The sequence below is a fragment of the Equus asinus genome, chromosome 4, assembly GCF_041296235.1.
Source record: "Equus asinus isolate D_3611 breed Donkey chromosome 4, EquAss-T2T_v2, whole genome shotgun sequence".
Taxonomy (NCBI): domain Eukaryota; kingdom Metazoa; phylum Chordata; class Mammalia; order Perissodactyla; family Equidae; genus Equus; species Equus asinus.
The window spans coordinates 31,253,810-31,269,101 of NC_091793.1; the positions used below are offsets into that span (position 1 = coordinate 31,253,810).

The following is a 15,292-nucleotide window of genomic DNA, read 5'->3' on the forward strand; positions in this document are numbered from 1 at the left end:
ATAGCTTCATCAATGGTTTCTAAAGTGTGGGCCTTAGGCCAACAAGCATCAACATCACCTGTGAGCTTGTTAGAGACGCAAATTATCGGGCCCCACCCGACCTAGTGAATCATAAACTCCAGGGCTAGGGCTCAGGAAGCTGTTTTGACAAGTTCTACAGGAGATAGTTATGCACAGCAAAGTTGAGTAATCCAGATGATAAGAAGTTTAGTATTTCCAGGTTCTAGTCATTTAAAAAGAAAAGGAACAACTTTTTTTTAAAGGTAAAATGTCTTTATTGTTTGAAGCATAAAAAAGAGTAAACAAAAATCAGTATGACATTTCATTTCCTAGCCTTCTCAGTGAGGTTATAAAAATACAGTGCCACTTAGTCTTTACAAACTCTTGAAAATGTCTACAAGTTCACACTTAGTATAATATAAAAAGGCACTTAAAACACACAATGAGATGATCTTTTAAAAAATCACCTCATACATACGATTGAAATTGCTTTGAGAAAAATTTCTAAATATAGATTCCTACAGAAATAGGACTTAACTTTTTCTTCTTTTCCAGAACATAGACAGCATTTTCCCCATGTCACCTATAGACATCATGAATGTGGACTGCCTTCTCCCACCTTCCTTGTTCTTGATAGAGGTTAACAGAAAAGCAAGCTACAATTCATCTGTTTTTCTTCAATTTAATCTCGTTTTGTTTAAGATAAAACAAAATTCTTAATTTGTAACCAAGATCTTGTAGAATGCCTGGCTCATTTTCATTCTGTTTCAAATAATAATTCATTAAAAAAATAGGAAGATGGTGATGCAAATGTTTAAGTACTTATCATTCGGCGGCCAAAATCACCCTAAGCAACAGCATTTCTGCAGCGTGTGAACATACATGTGGGCATATTTTTAAATGTTTCTCTTACATCATTCTGGCTTTTGAGCACACTGAAATCACACTAACGTAATCTTTGTAAGCTGGGATCACAGGTTCAGACACAACCCAAAGTGCTTAGTGCACTCATCTGTGAGAGAAAAGATATGTGCGCTTCACATATTTCTAACTCTTCATTTTCTTTCAGGTTGATCAAAGGATAAACAATGGACATCTTAAATCAAATAAAAACTCTGCTCTGTGTCACATATGTGCTGTTGCTAATTAAGATAAGTGTATCCTTGCTGTGGAAATTCTGTGGTCTGTGAATTTTTACAAGATCACTTTTCCAAGGCACTGGTGAGAAAGGACAGTTTGTTTTTGAACTGAAAGAAATATGAGGCGGATCACTAACTCATTCTCTGCCGTGTATAGGATGCTGTTTTAGAGGTAAGCGAATTATTTTACCCCAAGGGTGTTGTTCACTAAAGAAATACATTAATTGCTTTGAGGAACTGCCTGAACATGGTCAATTTGAAATGATTTAACTATGAAATCAAGAGATTTGGTTACTTTCCTGGTAGGGTTTGGACTATAAATGAAAACTGACATTTAAAATATTATGGGGGAAAATACAGAGCCACTTGAATGCTTATCACTTTATTCCTGCAGTCATAAATGGGAATGCTTTAAATCAGTCCTTGACATTGATTTGTGTGTTTAAATTAGTCCTTAATTATGCCTTTTCTGCCTTGTTCTGTGGCTTGCCCTTATGAGAAATGCCATGATAATGAGCGCCTGGATGTGCTGCACGAAGCAGCTTGTACTACCTTCCTGACCATCTGTACCTGTGTCACTTATCTCGCCTCTGCTCATACTTCTCTGTTCAGCTTTTCTGATGGATAGCACTGAAAAGCTTTTGCTGGTTTTCAAGGCAGTCTTTCAGCTTATCCTCTGTCAAAGTCAGTCGCTGCTCCAAGATTGAAACAGTCTGCAAAAATGAAGACAAAATAATCAGTGCCTGGTGACCTGGTGGTGAGGACGATGATGGGACTCTCTGCATAGGAGGGAGATCCTTTTTAGAACTGGAATGCCAGCCCTTTTGCTAGGAATTTGGCTCAAAATGAGCCCCAGAATTTGCTCTGCTTCCAGGTCCTACCACAGGGCAAAGCACTGTAAAGCAGCTTGAGGAAAAGAAAAACAACTGATACATTTGAGGAAAAAGGAGTAAAAGATCAGGCCTCTGCAGACAATTCTCATGTCAGATCTCCTAAAGCATCAGTGCCCTGGAAGAAGTGACAGGGAGCATTCTAAGGGGTGCCACCAGCTACATGGGCCTGGGGGGGGGCATAGGGGTGGGGATGGGAGGCCACATGCCTGGCTCAGGTGCTACCTAGATGTCATCACAGTCATTCCATCACAATCAATGCATGATGAACCATACCTACACCACCCCAAACTGGATACCTGGTTTACTTTGAAAATATCATAATGATTCCACCAGTTCTCACATCCAGAAGATGATAACAGCACCTCATAGGGTTGTTAGGAAGGCGGAATGAAATAATTCACGTAAAATGTTTAAGCTGGAGCCTGGCACACAGGACTTGATGAATATTAGTTCTTCTAACTCCTGAAGCTCAAAAATGAGTATATGACTACACACACACACACACACACACACACACACACACACACTCACACTCACAAATGACTACTTCTAAATTTGGGAAATCTAATTTTTTGTGATATTGTTAGACTTCACCTTCAGGCTTTATATCTTTTAAAGACGTTTTATTATAAAATAAAACAGACTCAGAAAGCTGCACCAAACACATCACTTAATGAATTCTTACAAGATAAACACCCTTATAACCAGCACCCAGACCAAGAACTAGAACTCTGCCAGCCGCCCCACAGTGCTTTCCATGTGCCTACCAGAATCCCCCGCCCTCCCACCATGGGACCTACTACCCTGACCATCGTAAATCACTTCCTTGTGTTTCTTTATGGTTTCATCTTTCAGGTGTACAGCCCTAGACACTATAATTTTCTTACCCATTTTCAAGATCTGACATGTCATTTAAAGTCTCCTAGTCTACAGATTCCCCCTCTCCTTTTCTTTTCTTTAGTTTGTCTGTGGACAGGCTTCGGCCATTTGACCTGCAGAGTTTCCATCAGTCTGGATTTCAGGGACGGCACCTCAGTGCAGTTCAGTCTGTTCTATCCTCTGTATCTTCTGTAAATTGGCAGCTGGATTCAAAGGCCTGATTAGACTCTGGTTAGAGGCTGTGGCAAGACAATAGGCGGTGGTCTGTTCTTTCACCAGAAGGCACATTACTAAGGTTTGCTCATTTCTCTTTTCATGATCTTAGTAACTACTCAATGCCTAGATCTATTAATTCTCGGGGATTGCAAATGATGGTATTCTACGTTCATCATTTAAAAAAATTTATTAGTTAGAATAATTTATATATAAGAGATACTTGCCTCATCTACTATCTGGCTCCCCAGTGGTGGAGTTCCCAGAGGAAAGACAGGATAAATGCTTGGTTATTTTGGTCAACAAGTTTCAAGATAACGAATTGATTCCCTACCACCCTCTGAAGGCAGTCAATTTTTTAAAATGTCATTATTTAATAGCTTTTGCTTTCATATTCCATACTATAGATTATGACTAATTAACAGTAATAACGATGCTGATAATATTTTCTACCATTTCTGGGCCAAGCATTTTGCCAGATACTTTACATACATTATCACAATTCCACACACTAAAGCTACTGATACCTATATCATCAACACCTTTAACACTGGTTAACTCTGTTTATCTACCATCTAAAACGTAATTTCATTTTAATTTATTTCTAATTATAGTTCAGTACAGATGGTTATAAACACTGCCACTGAACTGGGAGATGTTCAGTCATCTGTAATTAAAGTGAATTAGAACATGTTTATTTTACTTGCTACTTGCTCAGAGATTCACTGTTCCCATTTTGCAAGTGTGCTGTGCCTGCTTTTAACCTCTTTAATAAAAACAAAGCCAGCCCTTCAAAATTAAAAGTAAAAAATCATAGAGATATTCAATAAAGCTTAAAGTGATTCATTTAACATTGAATCGGGCATAGAGAAGGAGAAACGGGTCATGGGGCTGAAAGAGCAGAGACTGTACAGATTCCCTGGGAGAGGCCCTAATGAGGCCCCGACACTGGATGCGACAGTGCAGGTGAGGAAGTCATGGCGATAAGGAAACAAGGCAACCAAAACTAACTGTGGTATGGAAGCTGAGAGGAAAACTGCCTTTAAAGGAAATAAATGTCTGATAAATACAGAGAAAGTCACCTCCAGCACAATACTGAAAAGGAAAAATTGGTGATTTTAATATGATTTTCATTGAACAAATCTTACAATAATTTCAAACACATGGCTCTTTCCTATAATTTGTTAGGACTCCAAATACACAAACGTGCCCCTTAACCCCCATGGCCCTGAGATGTTATATAGAGGGAAAAATATTCATTTAATTAGTGGCTCTAAACCCTGGCTGTAGAACAGAATCATATGGGGTTCTTAAAAGACCAATGCCAGGGCCCTTCCCAGACCAATGGAAATGGATTCTCTGGAGATAAGAACTGGAGATCTGTACATTTAACTGCCTAGGTAACTATAATGCACAGCCAGGGCTGAGAGGAGAATTAGATGATTTCTATGCAAGAGCTATTTCAACTTGAAATATTTGTTCTGGAAAAGTAGTTGACATCTCTCTAGTTCACATTATAGCCTTTCATTCTGTATAATTTGTGACAATGTCCACTCTGACAAATATTGGTATCTTCATTCTACATATCAAAGAGGAACACCAGGACTGTGTCAAAGGAAACAACGAATCAGCAAAGCTGGAAGAAAACCCTCTGGTATGTCCACTTCAACAAAATGATATTTATATCTCCTAACCAAGAGTTGGAAAACCTTTGATATATTAAGATCCATGGTATTCCTTCTTTGCAGAGGCAAACTGGCATCGAAGAACTGGGTAATGCAAAAACCATCACCACCAGAAAATCACAGCATCAATATAAGAAGCTTTGAAATGAGGGAAGTTAAATATTGGACAGTGAGAATATCTTCAGAGTCAAGAACTATAAACATTGCCAATATTTCATTTTAACCAGAAATGGTCAATCCCAATACAATTTTTGTATGGTCCTAAATATTTCTTTGATAATGTCCTAATCTGAATATGATGCATTGAAAATTCTTAGGACAAAACATTACTGCCCAGGATCAAATATGTTTATAGCATGGACTACCACCACTGTTCTTCATAGTCTCCACTGCCCCCTTCCAGCCCCCAGATGCCATATATAGCACTCTATGTGTGTGTGCGCGCACACACATGCATACATGTGCATGGGCTCTGGCCTTACTTCTACTAGATCTTGCTAGAGCAGCTCAGATCATGCCTTACTACATTGATTGTCACCTTGAGCTTGCCTTGCTAAGAAAGAAAACTTTACCCCTGCCCTACTAGTTCTGCTGCCTGCTTTAACCAGGATTGTTTTGTATACATCACCCCCAAGTGCAAAGCATGCCAACCCACCTGTGTCAAAACATTGAGTTGTTCCATAATATGCCCTAAAGCGTCAGTCACAGCGAGCGGTATGCTTCTTTGGCTCTCAGAGGGCAGGTCGCTCATGTCTTCTGTTTTCTTTTTCAAGGTTGTTGGGAAACATTCTGATGTCGTTAATGAGGGGTTCAAGAAATATCCACAGATCCCTTCACCCTTGTCTGGTGGGGTTCTGACAGTGGTTTCCGTTGTCTTTGACATCATAGAAAAGATAGGAAAAGTTATATTTTCCAAACTTTAATTGATATATATAGAAATTTTCAGCATTCCTCTTCTAAAAGCCCAGCCTTCATTTAATTATTTATCTTCAACTATAGCAAATTATGGAAATTACAATTATAAGCAGGAAATAAAGCTAGCAATGAATAAAGAAAATTCACAGTTTTCCTTGATTCTTTTTCAATGAAATACACTTTGCGCGTATCTGTCTGAAGGATCAGGTGTTCTACCATTAAAAACACTGTTAGATGCAGTCTAATTCTGAATTTAAAAATGAATATCACATCCATTAAGATGACTATTAGTCAAAAAATGGAAAATAAGCGTTGGTGAGAATGTGGAGAAAATAGAACCCTCATGAATTGCTGGTAGGAATATAAAATGGTGCAGCTCCTGTGGAAATAGTTTGGCTATTCCTCAAAAAGTTAAACATAGAATTACCATATGATCTAGCAATTCGACTCCTAAGTATAGACCCAAAAGAATTGAAAGCAGGGACTTGAACCGATACTTGTACACCATTGTTCATAGCAGCATTATTCACAATAGCCAAAAGGTGGAAGCAACCCAAGTGTCCATCAACAGAAAAATGTATAAACAAAATGTGATCTATACATACAATGGAATATTATTTAGCCATAAAAATGAATGGAATTCTGATACATGCTACAACATGGATGAACCTTAAAAACATTATGCTAAGTAAATAAGCCAGACACAAAAGAAAATATTGTATGATTCTCCTAATAGGAGGTAACTGGAATAGGCAAATTCATAGGACAGAAATTAGAGGTTTATCCTATGGGCTGGGGGGAGGAGGAATGCAGAGTTATTGCCTAATGGGTAAGGAGTTTCTGTTTGGAATGATGAAAAAGTTCTCAAAATTGCTAGTGGTGATGGTTACACAACACTGAATACTTAATGCCAGTGAATTGTACACTTAAAAATGATTAAATTGTAAATTTTATATTATATATGTTTTACCAGAATAAAATAAAAAACAAAAAAGCCCTTCTAAAAATTATGATAATGAACAATATGAAAATAAAATTAAGAAAACAACCCCATTTGCAACAGCATCAAAAAGAATAAAATACTTAGGAATAAATTTAACAAAAGAAGTTCAAGACATACTGAAAACTACAAACCATTAATGAAAGAAACTAAAGAAGATCTAAATAAGTGGAAACACATCCTATATCCTATGTTCATGGAGCAGGAGACTTAATATTGTTAAGATGGCAATACTCCCCAAATTGATATATACAGATTCAATGCAACCTCTATAAAAATTCTAGCTGCCTTTTTTTCAGAAATTGACAAGTTGATCTCAAAATTCACATGGAAGGGCCAGCCCCATGGCCCAGTGGTTAAGTCCTGTGTGCTCCACTTTGGCAGCCCGGGTTCATGGGTTCAGATCTTGGGTGCAGACTTACACCACTTGTCAAGCCATGCTGTGGTGATGACCCACATACAAAATAAGGGAAGACTGGTACAGATGTTAACTCAGAGCTAATCTTCCTCAAGCAAAAAAAAAAAAAAAAAAAAAAAAAAATTCACACGGAAGTGCAAGGAACCCAGAATAGTCAAAATAATACTGAAGAATAAAGTTGATATTGAGGAAGAAAGTTGGAGGACTCACACTTCCCAATTTCAAAATTTACTACAAAACTACAGTAGTCAAAACAGTGTGGCACTGGTCTAAAGATAGACATATAGATCAATGGAATAGAATTGAGAGTCCAGAAATAAACCCTTCCACTTATTGATTTTTGACAAGGTTGCCAAAACAATTTAGTGGGGAAAGAATAGTTTTTTCCACAAATGGTACTGCGAAAACTGGATATCTCAATTCAAAAGAAGAGAATTGGGCCCCCACCTCACACTTTATACAAAATTAACTCAAAATGGATCATCTTAAATATAAGAGCTAAAACTATAAAACTCAGAAAAAGCCACAAGAGTAAATTTTCCTGACACTGGATTAGACAAAGATTTCTTAGATATGACATCAAAAGTACAAATGACAAAATAAATAAATAAATTGGACATTATGAAAATTAAAAGTTATTGTGCTTCAAAAGATACCATCAAGAAAGTGAAAAAAACCCCAGGGATTGGGAGAAAATATTTGCAAATCATTTATTTGACAAGAGACTTATATGAAGAACATATAAAGAACTTTTATAACTCAAAGCTAAAGACAGATAATCCAATTAAAAAATAGTCAAAGGATTTGAATAGACAATTCTGCAAAGATGATACACAAACAGCTAATAAGTAAATAAAAAGATGCTCAACACTGACCATCAGAAAAATGCAAATCAAAACCACAATGAGATACCATTTCACACCACCAGGATGATTAATATAAAAAAGACAGATGATAACAAGTGTGGTGAAGATGTAGAGAAATTGGAACTCTCATATATTGCTAGTGGAATTGTAAAATAGTGCAGCCACTTTGGAAAATGGTTTGGTTGGTACTCAAAATGTTAAACATAGAATTACCATATGACCCAGCAATTCCACTCCTCAGTATATATCCAAGCAAAATGAAAACATATGTCCACACAAAATCTGTGCATGAATGTCATATCAACATTATATATAATAGCCAAGAAAATGGAATCGACCCAGATGCATCCAAATGCTATGATAATGAATGGACAGACAAAATACGGTATGTCCTTACAGTGGAATATTATTTACCCACAAAAAGGAATGAAGTACTGATACACGCTACAACGTGGATGAACCCTGAAAATATTAGGATAAATTAAAGAAGCCACACATAAAGGCCACATGTTGTATGAGTCCCTGTATATACAATGGTCAGAATAGACAAATACATGAAGACAGACTGAGATTAGTAGTTGCCAGGCGAGAGAAGAATGGGGAGAGATTGGTAATGGGTATGAAGGTGATGAAAATGTTCTATGATTCTTTTTGGAGTGATGAGATATTCTAAAATTAGACAGTGGTGATAGTTGCACAACTTTGTGAATTATACTAAAAATCATTGAACTGTACATGTTAAAAGGGTGAATTTTATAGTATGTGAATTTCATCTCACGAAAGCTAATATGAAAACAAACAAAAATCCAAATACACACATCACAGAAGGTTTTTAACTTTACATTTCTGGTTACCACTTGTGACATGAGAGTTTCTGACGGAGGTTACCTCAGCCATGGAAAGTACACTTCTAATGATGATGATGATGGTGACGGTGACAACAATTAGCACATTTAGAACTTACTGTGTACTTGGCATTGTTTCAAGTGCTTTACACATATTAACTGGTTTAATCCTCACAATAATCCTATCAGGTAGGTTCTTCCTTTATTCCCATTTTACAAAGGAGGAAACAGATACCAAAAGATTAAATAACCTGCCCAAGGTCACACAGGTAGGAAAGATGTACGAGGCATAACCAGTCATAAATCTAAGAGATGCCAAAGAATTCCAGGTATTACAACTTTGGGATCAAAGCCACTGTTCTCCATGATGCTTCCAACCACTTTTTAGGAAGATGGAAACTTTCAAGTTTCCCTCTGTTAAAATCTTACTGATTCACTATTTGTTGAAACTAATAAAAATGAACTCAAAATCCACCATCCACAATTCAAGCTTATTTTTAAAATAGGTATAAAACACATCTTAGCACTCCTACCATCTCTGACCTACCCGCTCATGCTCTGAGCTAAGGGAACTGGGAAAACAACACACAGTACTTCTCTACCTGGGTTCCCAGCTACTGGCTGGTGGCAAAGACAAATGAAAGCAGTGTAAAGATGAGGATGGAATATACAAAGAATTCACCAAGAAGTCCTGTCTCACAGTCACAGTTTGCATTCCTGATCCTAGGCAGCCACCTCACTGACTGGGAACAATGTACGGATGACCATGCACAACCATCCTCACCCTAGAACAAATAATTCCTGCTTCAAGGACAGACTTGTCCTTTCTTTTTCTTTTTCTTTCTTTCTTTTATTTTTTTAACATTGCTTCTGCTCTGCCTGCAATGACCTTCTCTGCCTTCCTAGCATGGCTGAATCCTCTTTTTTTTCTTTTTTTTTTTTTGAGGAAGAACAGCCCTGAGCTAACATCTGTGCCAGTCTTCCTCCACTTTATATGTGGGTCAGCGCCACAGCATGGCTGATGAGTGGTATAGCTCTGCACCCAAGATCTGAACCTGTGAACCTGTGCTGCCGAAGCAGAGTGCACTGAACTCAACCACTACGCCACAGGGCTGGCCCTCTGAATCCCTTTTGATCTCTAAATTTCAGCTTAATTATCAAATCTTCAAAAAGTACTCCCTGACCACCCTATTGAAGCTAGACTTCCAGTTTGCCTCCATAACTGATCAGAGTGTGCTTTTCATATTTGTTCCTTGTCTATTATCAGTCTCCCTCACTAGACTGTGCTATGCCTATGCTTCTCACCACTGTACCCCCTGGACTTAGCAGGAACTTGAATATTCTTGAATATGTTACCCACTTATATGCAAATTTTATTACTTTTCTCACAGATGGAAAACAAACTCTCTGTAACCAAGACAGTCTTTTTCACACGGATCTCAACATACCTAAGTACGTACACACATGGCCACAAATATCACTAGTCACATTGTAGTAAGAGTTTCAGCCGGTCATGGGAAAAGGCCTCAACCTAATTAACAAATCAGTCTTTGAACTTGGGGGGTTTGCAGGCAGGGTGGTTAGTTAAAAAAGGGCAAAAGGAAATGGACAAAGATTTAAGACCAGAGGCAGTCTAAGCAGTAAAAGATCTCAATATGGCCTTAATAATGGTTTTCTTGTTTGGGACCAGCAACAAATACATTTCTATCAAATGACATATGGAGATGAAGAAAAACGAGAAAAGTGTATGGGTAGAGAGAGGAAAAAACACTAGATCTCCATCCTTGAACATTAGCCAAGTGACACATCTGTCCTTCTGTCTCAAAGGTATGGGACCTAGAAATTAGCAGATTCCTTCCCACCAACCAACCCTGCCTTTGCCTCTTGTTTGTACAGGAAAGAGTGAGCTGCACAGCTTGGGGTAATTTCAACATGCTCATTCATAAAATTAAAAACAAAACTGAGAAGGGAAAGAATATGTTTAAGGTTCTGGGCTATCAGAAATCTAGCAAATAAGGCTGTAGTACCTGTTGCTCCCCATACATTGAGGTCCTCTCTGATTTCAAAGTTGCTAATATTCCTTCTTTAGGTAAATGCTTACTGAGCACCGATATCATACTAAGCATTTACTAACGTTAAAAGTAAGCACGGGGGCTGGCCCCGTGGCTGAGTAGTTAAGTTCGTGTGCTCCGCTATGGGGGCCCAGAGTTTCTCTGGTTCGGATCCTGGGCGCGGACATGGCACCACTCATGAGGCCACGCTGAGGTGGTGTCCCACGTACTACAACTAGAAGGATCCACAACTAAAATATACAACTATATACTGGGTGGATTTGGGGAGAAAAAGCAGAAAGAAAAAAAAAGATTGGCAACAGTTGTTAGCTCAGGTGCCAATCTTTAAAAAAAAAAAAAAGTAAGCACAGTGTGATGCCTCTCTCAAGGACTCTGTTGTGGTGAGAGAATTAAGACAGAGCAGGACTGAGATCCTCCGCAGGGCCTGGCATATCACTGGCACTACAGAATGAACAAGAAACATAAGAAGATAAATGATAGTAAGACTGCAAAAAAGAACAAATGCTTTGGCAGTTCATAAAAGGAAGAAATCACACCACGTTTCCTTATCTCTCAGTTTTATTGCTGACACTTGAAGTAGAGTGAGATAACAATCATTCATTCACTGATTCATTCAGCAAACGAAGGCCTCCAAGGGCAGGCATTAAAGCTACAGCAAAGAACAAGTGAGATGCGGTACCCTCCTTCATGGGCTTATAGTTCTCTAAGGAACCATTTCATCCAAAAGGATGGCAGGGCAATCACCACCCTAAAGTTCTCCGTAGTTGTCACCTCAGAGATGCAAAATGCAGCCTCACCAAGGGCAAGAAGGAATCTGAGTAGCTGAGAAATCCTATGTCTACAGGTTAAAAAGCTCCACCTTCCATCTAAACATATAGAGTAATAGACAGAGAGTCAACTGATACAAATTACTTTGATAGTCCTGAGAGTGAGATATGAAACCTGTCACATTCGGGGGACAAATGAGTCTTAACATGTTGTTCAAATGCCATGGTTAATTTTAATGCATAATTTTTCATTTGCCATTTACATTAGAGAATGAATTATTTTAATGCATCAATAGGAAGTGAAAATTGTGGCATTTGCAAGCAAATTCTTATGGGGAAATTAACCATTCAACAGTGCAATCAAGGTTCACACATCTAAACTATCACTATTTATATAATTAATGGAACATTCAAGATACTGTGGTGCTCAATTATATGTGAAAGTTCATATATTATATTTATTCCATTTCTTCCTCTTCCCTTCTCTCCTGCTACTATCTCCCACCCACCATTGTCTGGCCGGCAAATCAGGACTAAGCACTGGTGCCACTTCACTCTCAGAAGCCTTTGCTTGTGCCATCGGTAGAACATGAATCACTTCTCGTTATCTGTGTTTACACATCAATGTTCCCTACTAGATTATGAGGGATACTCTCTTGAGGGTAGGAGCCATACTGTTATCATCTTTTTTTCTCAGGTACCGAGCACAGTGCGTAAGACACAGACAGAGCTCAACATTTGTTGAACTAAATTCAATTAACTGTCCTACATCAGCTGAACCATCCACAAAATATAAATATTAATAATTTAACAGTATTTGGAGAGAGGTGAAAACCCAAGGTTAAGCCAATATCATTCCCTACTAAAAATTATCACCTTCAATGCCTCCTCAGATACCCAAGGAAGGAGCAACGCAAGTATTTATCACTTAACTGCAAATCACATCTTGATTTTTATCCCCCAAAAGCATATTTGATGGTTTCTGGTGGCACAGCGTAAGGATTTTGTGACAAACAGGAATGTAAAAGTAGGCACCTCACATGTAAAGACAATCAGTGGCTCGAACTTCAGATATATCCTTAGTAAATGGGTTAAAATAAGTCAGTTTTAGCTTATAACTAACATTTCTAGTCTTGGTTTAATTCTATAAGTGGAGAACAAAACAGACAAAAGTCAGAAAAGTCTATCCAAAAGTGGTCTTGACCCCTCCAGCTAAAGTGAGTTTCCCATCATTGAAGGCTCTAAAATAGACTTGGGATGGTCACTTGTCAGGGAAATTGTGAGAAATGCACAAACATCAGATCAGGAAATTCAACTGAATGCCCTTTAGAGTCCTTTCTATTCTTGACATTCTGAGATTTTTAAATCACTACGGGCGTGCACACGCGTGAGCACAGACTAACTCACTCTCTCTCTCTCTCTCTTATAAAATGCCTGCCTGAAATAGACTGGGAAAACAAAAAAAAAATATCTTTTGCCTGGACAAAAATAAAAGCAAATACTATTTTTTAAAGAAATAATGGATCATTTACTTTCAATGCTAATATTTAGAATAGGGATTAGAAACTTCAATATCTCTCCATGGAATCTAAAATAATGACACTATTTATTCAAAAAAACTATTCTATTTAGCACCTACGTGCCAGGAAAATTCTAGGTGCTGGAGATACAGAAGTGCATTAGTTTTCTACCTCTGCTTTAACAAATTGCCACCAGTTAAGTGTTTAAAACAACATAAATTTATTATCTTAAAAGTTCTGGAGGTCAGAAGTCTAAAATAGGCTTTATGGGGCTAAAATCAAGGCGTCATCAGAGCTGCGCTCCTTCTGGAGGCTTTAGGGGAGAATGTGTTCCTTGCCTTTTCCAGCTTCTAGAGGCTGCGCAGACTCCTTGGCTCATGGCCACATCACTCCAACCTCTGCTTCCATTGTCATATCTCCTTCTCTAATTCCCCTGCCTCTCTCTTTCCCTTAAGGATCCCTGTGATTGCATTGGGCCCACTGGGATAATCCAGGATAATTTCCCCATCTTAAAATCCTCAATTTAATCACATTTGCAAAATCCCTTTTGCCATGTAAAGAAACATATTCACAGATTCTGGGCATGAGGACATGGACATCTTTAGAGGACCATTATTCTGCTACTACAAGGAATGAATAAACAAGAGACCCTGCTGACATGGGGTTAAACTCCAGGGAGTGAAGTAAGGAAAATAAATATATAGATATGTGATGTAATGTCAGGTAGCGACAAGAGTTATGAAGAAACAGAAAGCTGGGTAAGATGCTACATTATGATGTAGCTACATTGATGATGCATTTTATTAATGGAGGAGGGGTAGAGAATAAATTTGGGGCATGTTAAGTTTGAGATGCCTATTAGACTTCCAAGGGGAAAGTCATGAATGCAATTGGAAATATATGATTCTACGTTTCTATGGAGAGGTTGGGGCTAAAAGCATAAATTTTGGAGCTATCAGAATATATATATATATATATATATATATATATATATAATGTTTACTGATTTTTATAAAGAACACAAATGAACAGCCAGATAAAGACGTACATAGGACGAGGTCTGGAAGGGTTCCAAGTGCAGGAGCTTCGATTCTCCTGGAGTTGGGTGCTTAAAATATAAACATTTACAGCCATAGGTCTATGATCACTCAGGGAGGAGACAAACAAGAGAAAAATTGCAGAGACTTTAGAAGGGAGGAAGAGAAGGAGCAGGAAAGGTGACTAGTGGCCTGTGGGGTAGGAAGGGTAGTAGTCCACAGCCGAGTGAGGAAAGAGTTTCAAAGAGAAGGCAGTGGTCGCCAGGACTGAGTGCTGTAGAAAGGCTGATTCAGGTGAATCACTGGGACCTTGACATGAGTGGAATGGTGGGGACAAAAGCTTAATTGGAGTGCATTCAGAAGAGTGTAAAATGAAGAAATGAAGACTGAATATAGGCCAATCTTTTGAGGAGTTTTTCTATAAAGGGGAGCAGAGCAATGAGACAAAAGTTAAAAAGGGTTGAGTGGCCAAATGAAATTTTCATTTTTAAAGATGGGAAATACATTACAAATGTGTGCTGATGGATATGATAGAGTAGAAAGAGAGCACTGATGTCACAGGGCAGTGAGGGGTAAGTTCTCAGTAAATGGATTGGCCAGGCAATACTGAGCGCCCTGGAGCTTTGTATAAGTAGATTTAAGGTGAGATCAGACACATTAAGGCTGTCTAGTCACAGGCAGTTGCTTGAGTGTGGGTGTAGAGCAGGCAGAGAAATAGATTTAACCAGGCTGAAGATTTGAGGGTGCGTACAACAGAGGGAGGAGGAGTAGGAGTGCAGCTTTACCGACTGCAGAATCCCAGGCAGGCGAAGGAGAGAGACAGACACAGGGGGCGGACAGTGAAAAGAAAGGAGGCTCATGGATTGGAGGCCATCTGGGGTTGAGGAGTCATCAAAACTGGAGGACTAGAAGAAAGTGGTGGCCAAAGAGTGGGAGGCTGGACACTGACTTTACCATCAGCACAAAGGATTCAGACAGTCACTGAGTTCACTGGAGAATCCTGACAGACAGAGGACGGCTGTGTTTCAGAAGTGACTCAGAGT

General features: G+C 38.5%; 1 protein-coding gene across 5 annotated transcripts in view; it reads right to left on the minus strand.

Moving 5' to 3' along the window:
* Positions 1-251: 251 nt before the first annotated feature.
* POC1B (POC1 centriolar protein B) overlaps positions 252-15,292 on the minus strand; it is a 92,046-nt gene continuing 77,005 nt past the window's right edge. For all 5 annotated transcript variants that reach the window (XM_044743951.2, XM_014863997.3, XM_044743958.2 and 2 more), the window contains exons 10-11: positions 5,465-5,683; positions 252-1,852 (exon numbers count right to left, since the gene is read on the minus strand). In XM_044743951.2, coding sequence (XP_044599886.2) covers positions 1,748-1,852; positions 5,465-5,683 — 324 coding nt within the window. In that variant the 3' untranslated portion in view covers positions 252-1,747. The remainder of the gene's footprint in view (positions 1,853-5,464; positions 5,684-15,292) is intronic.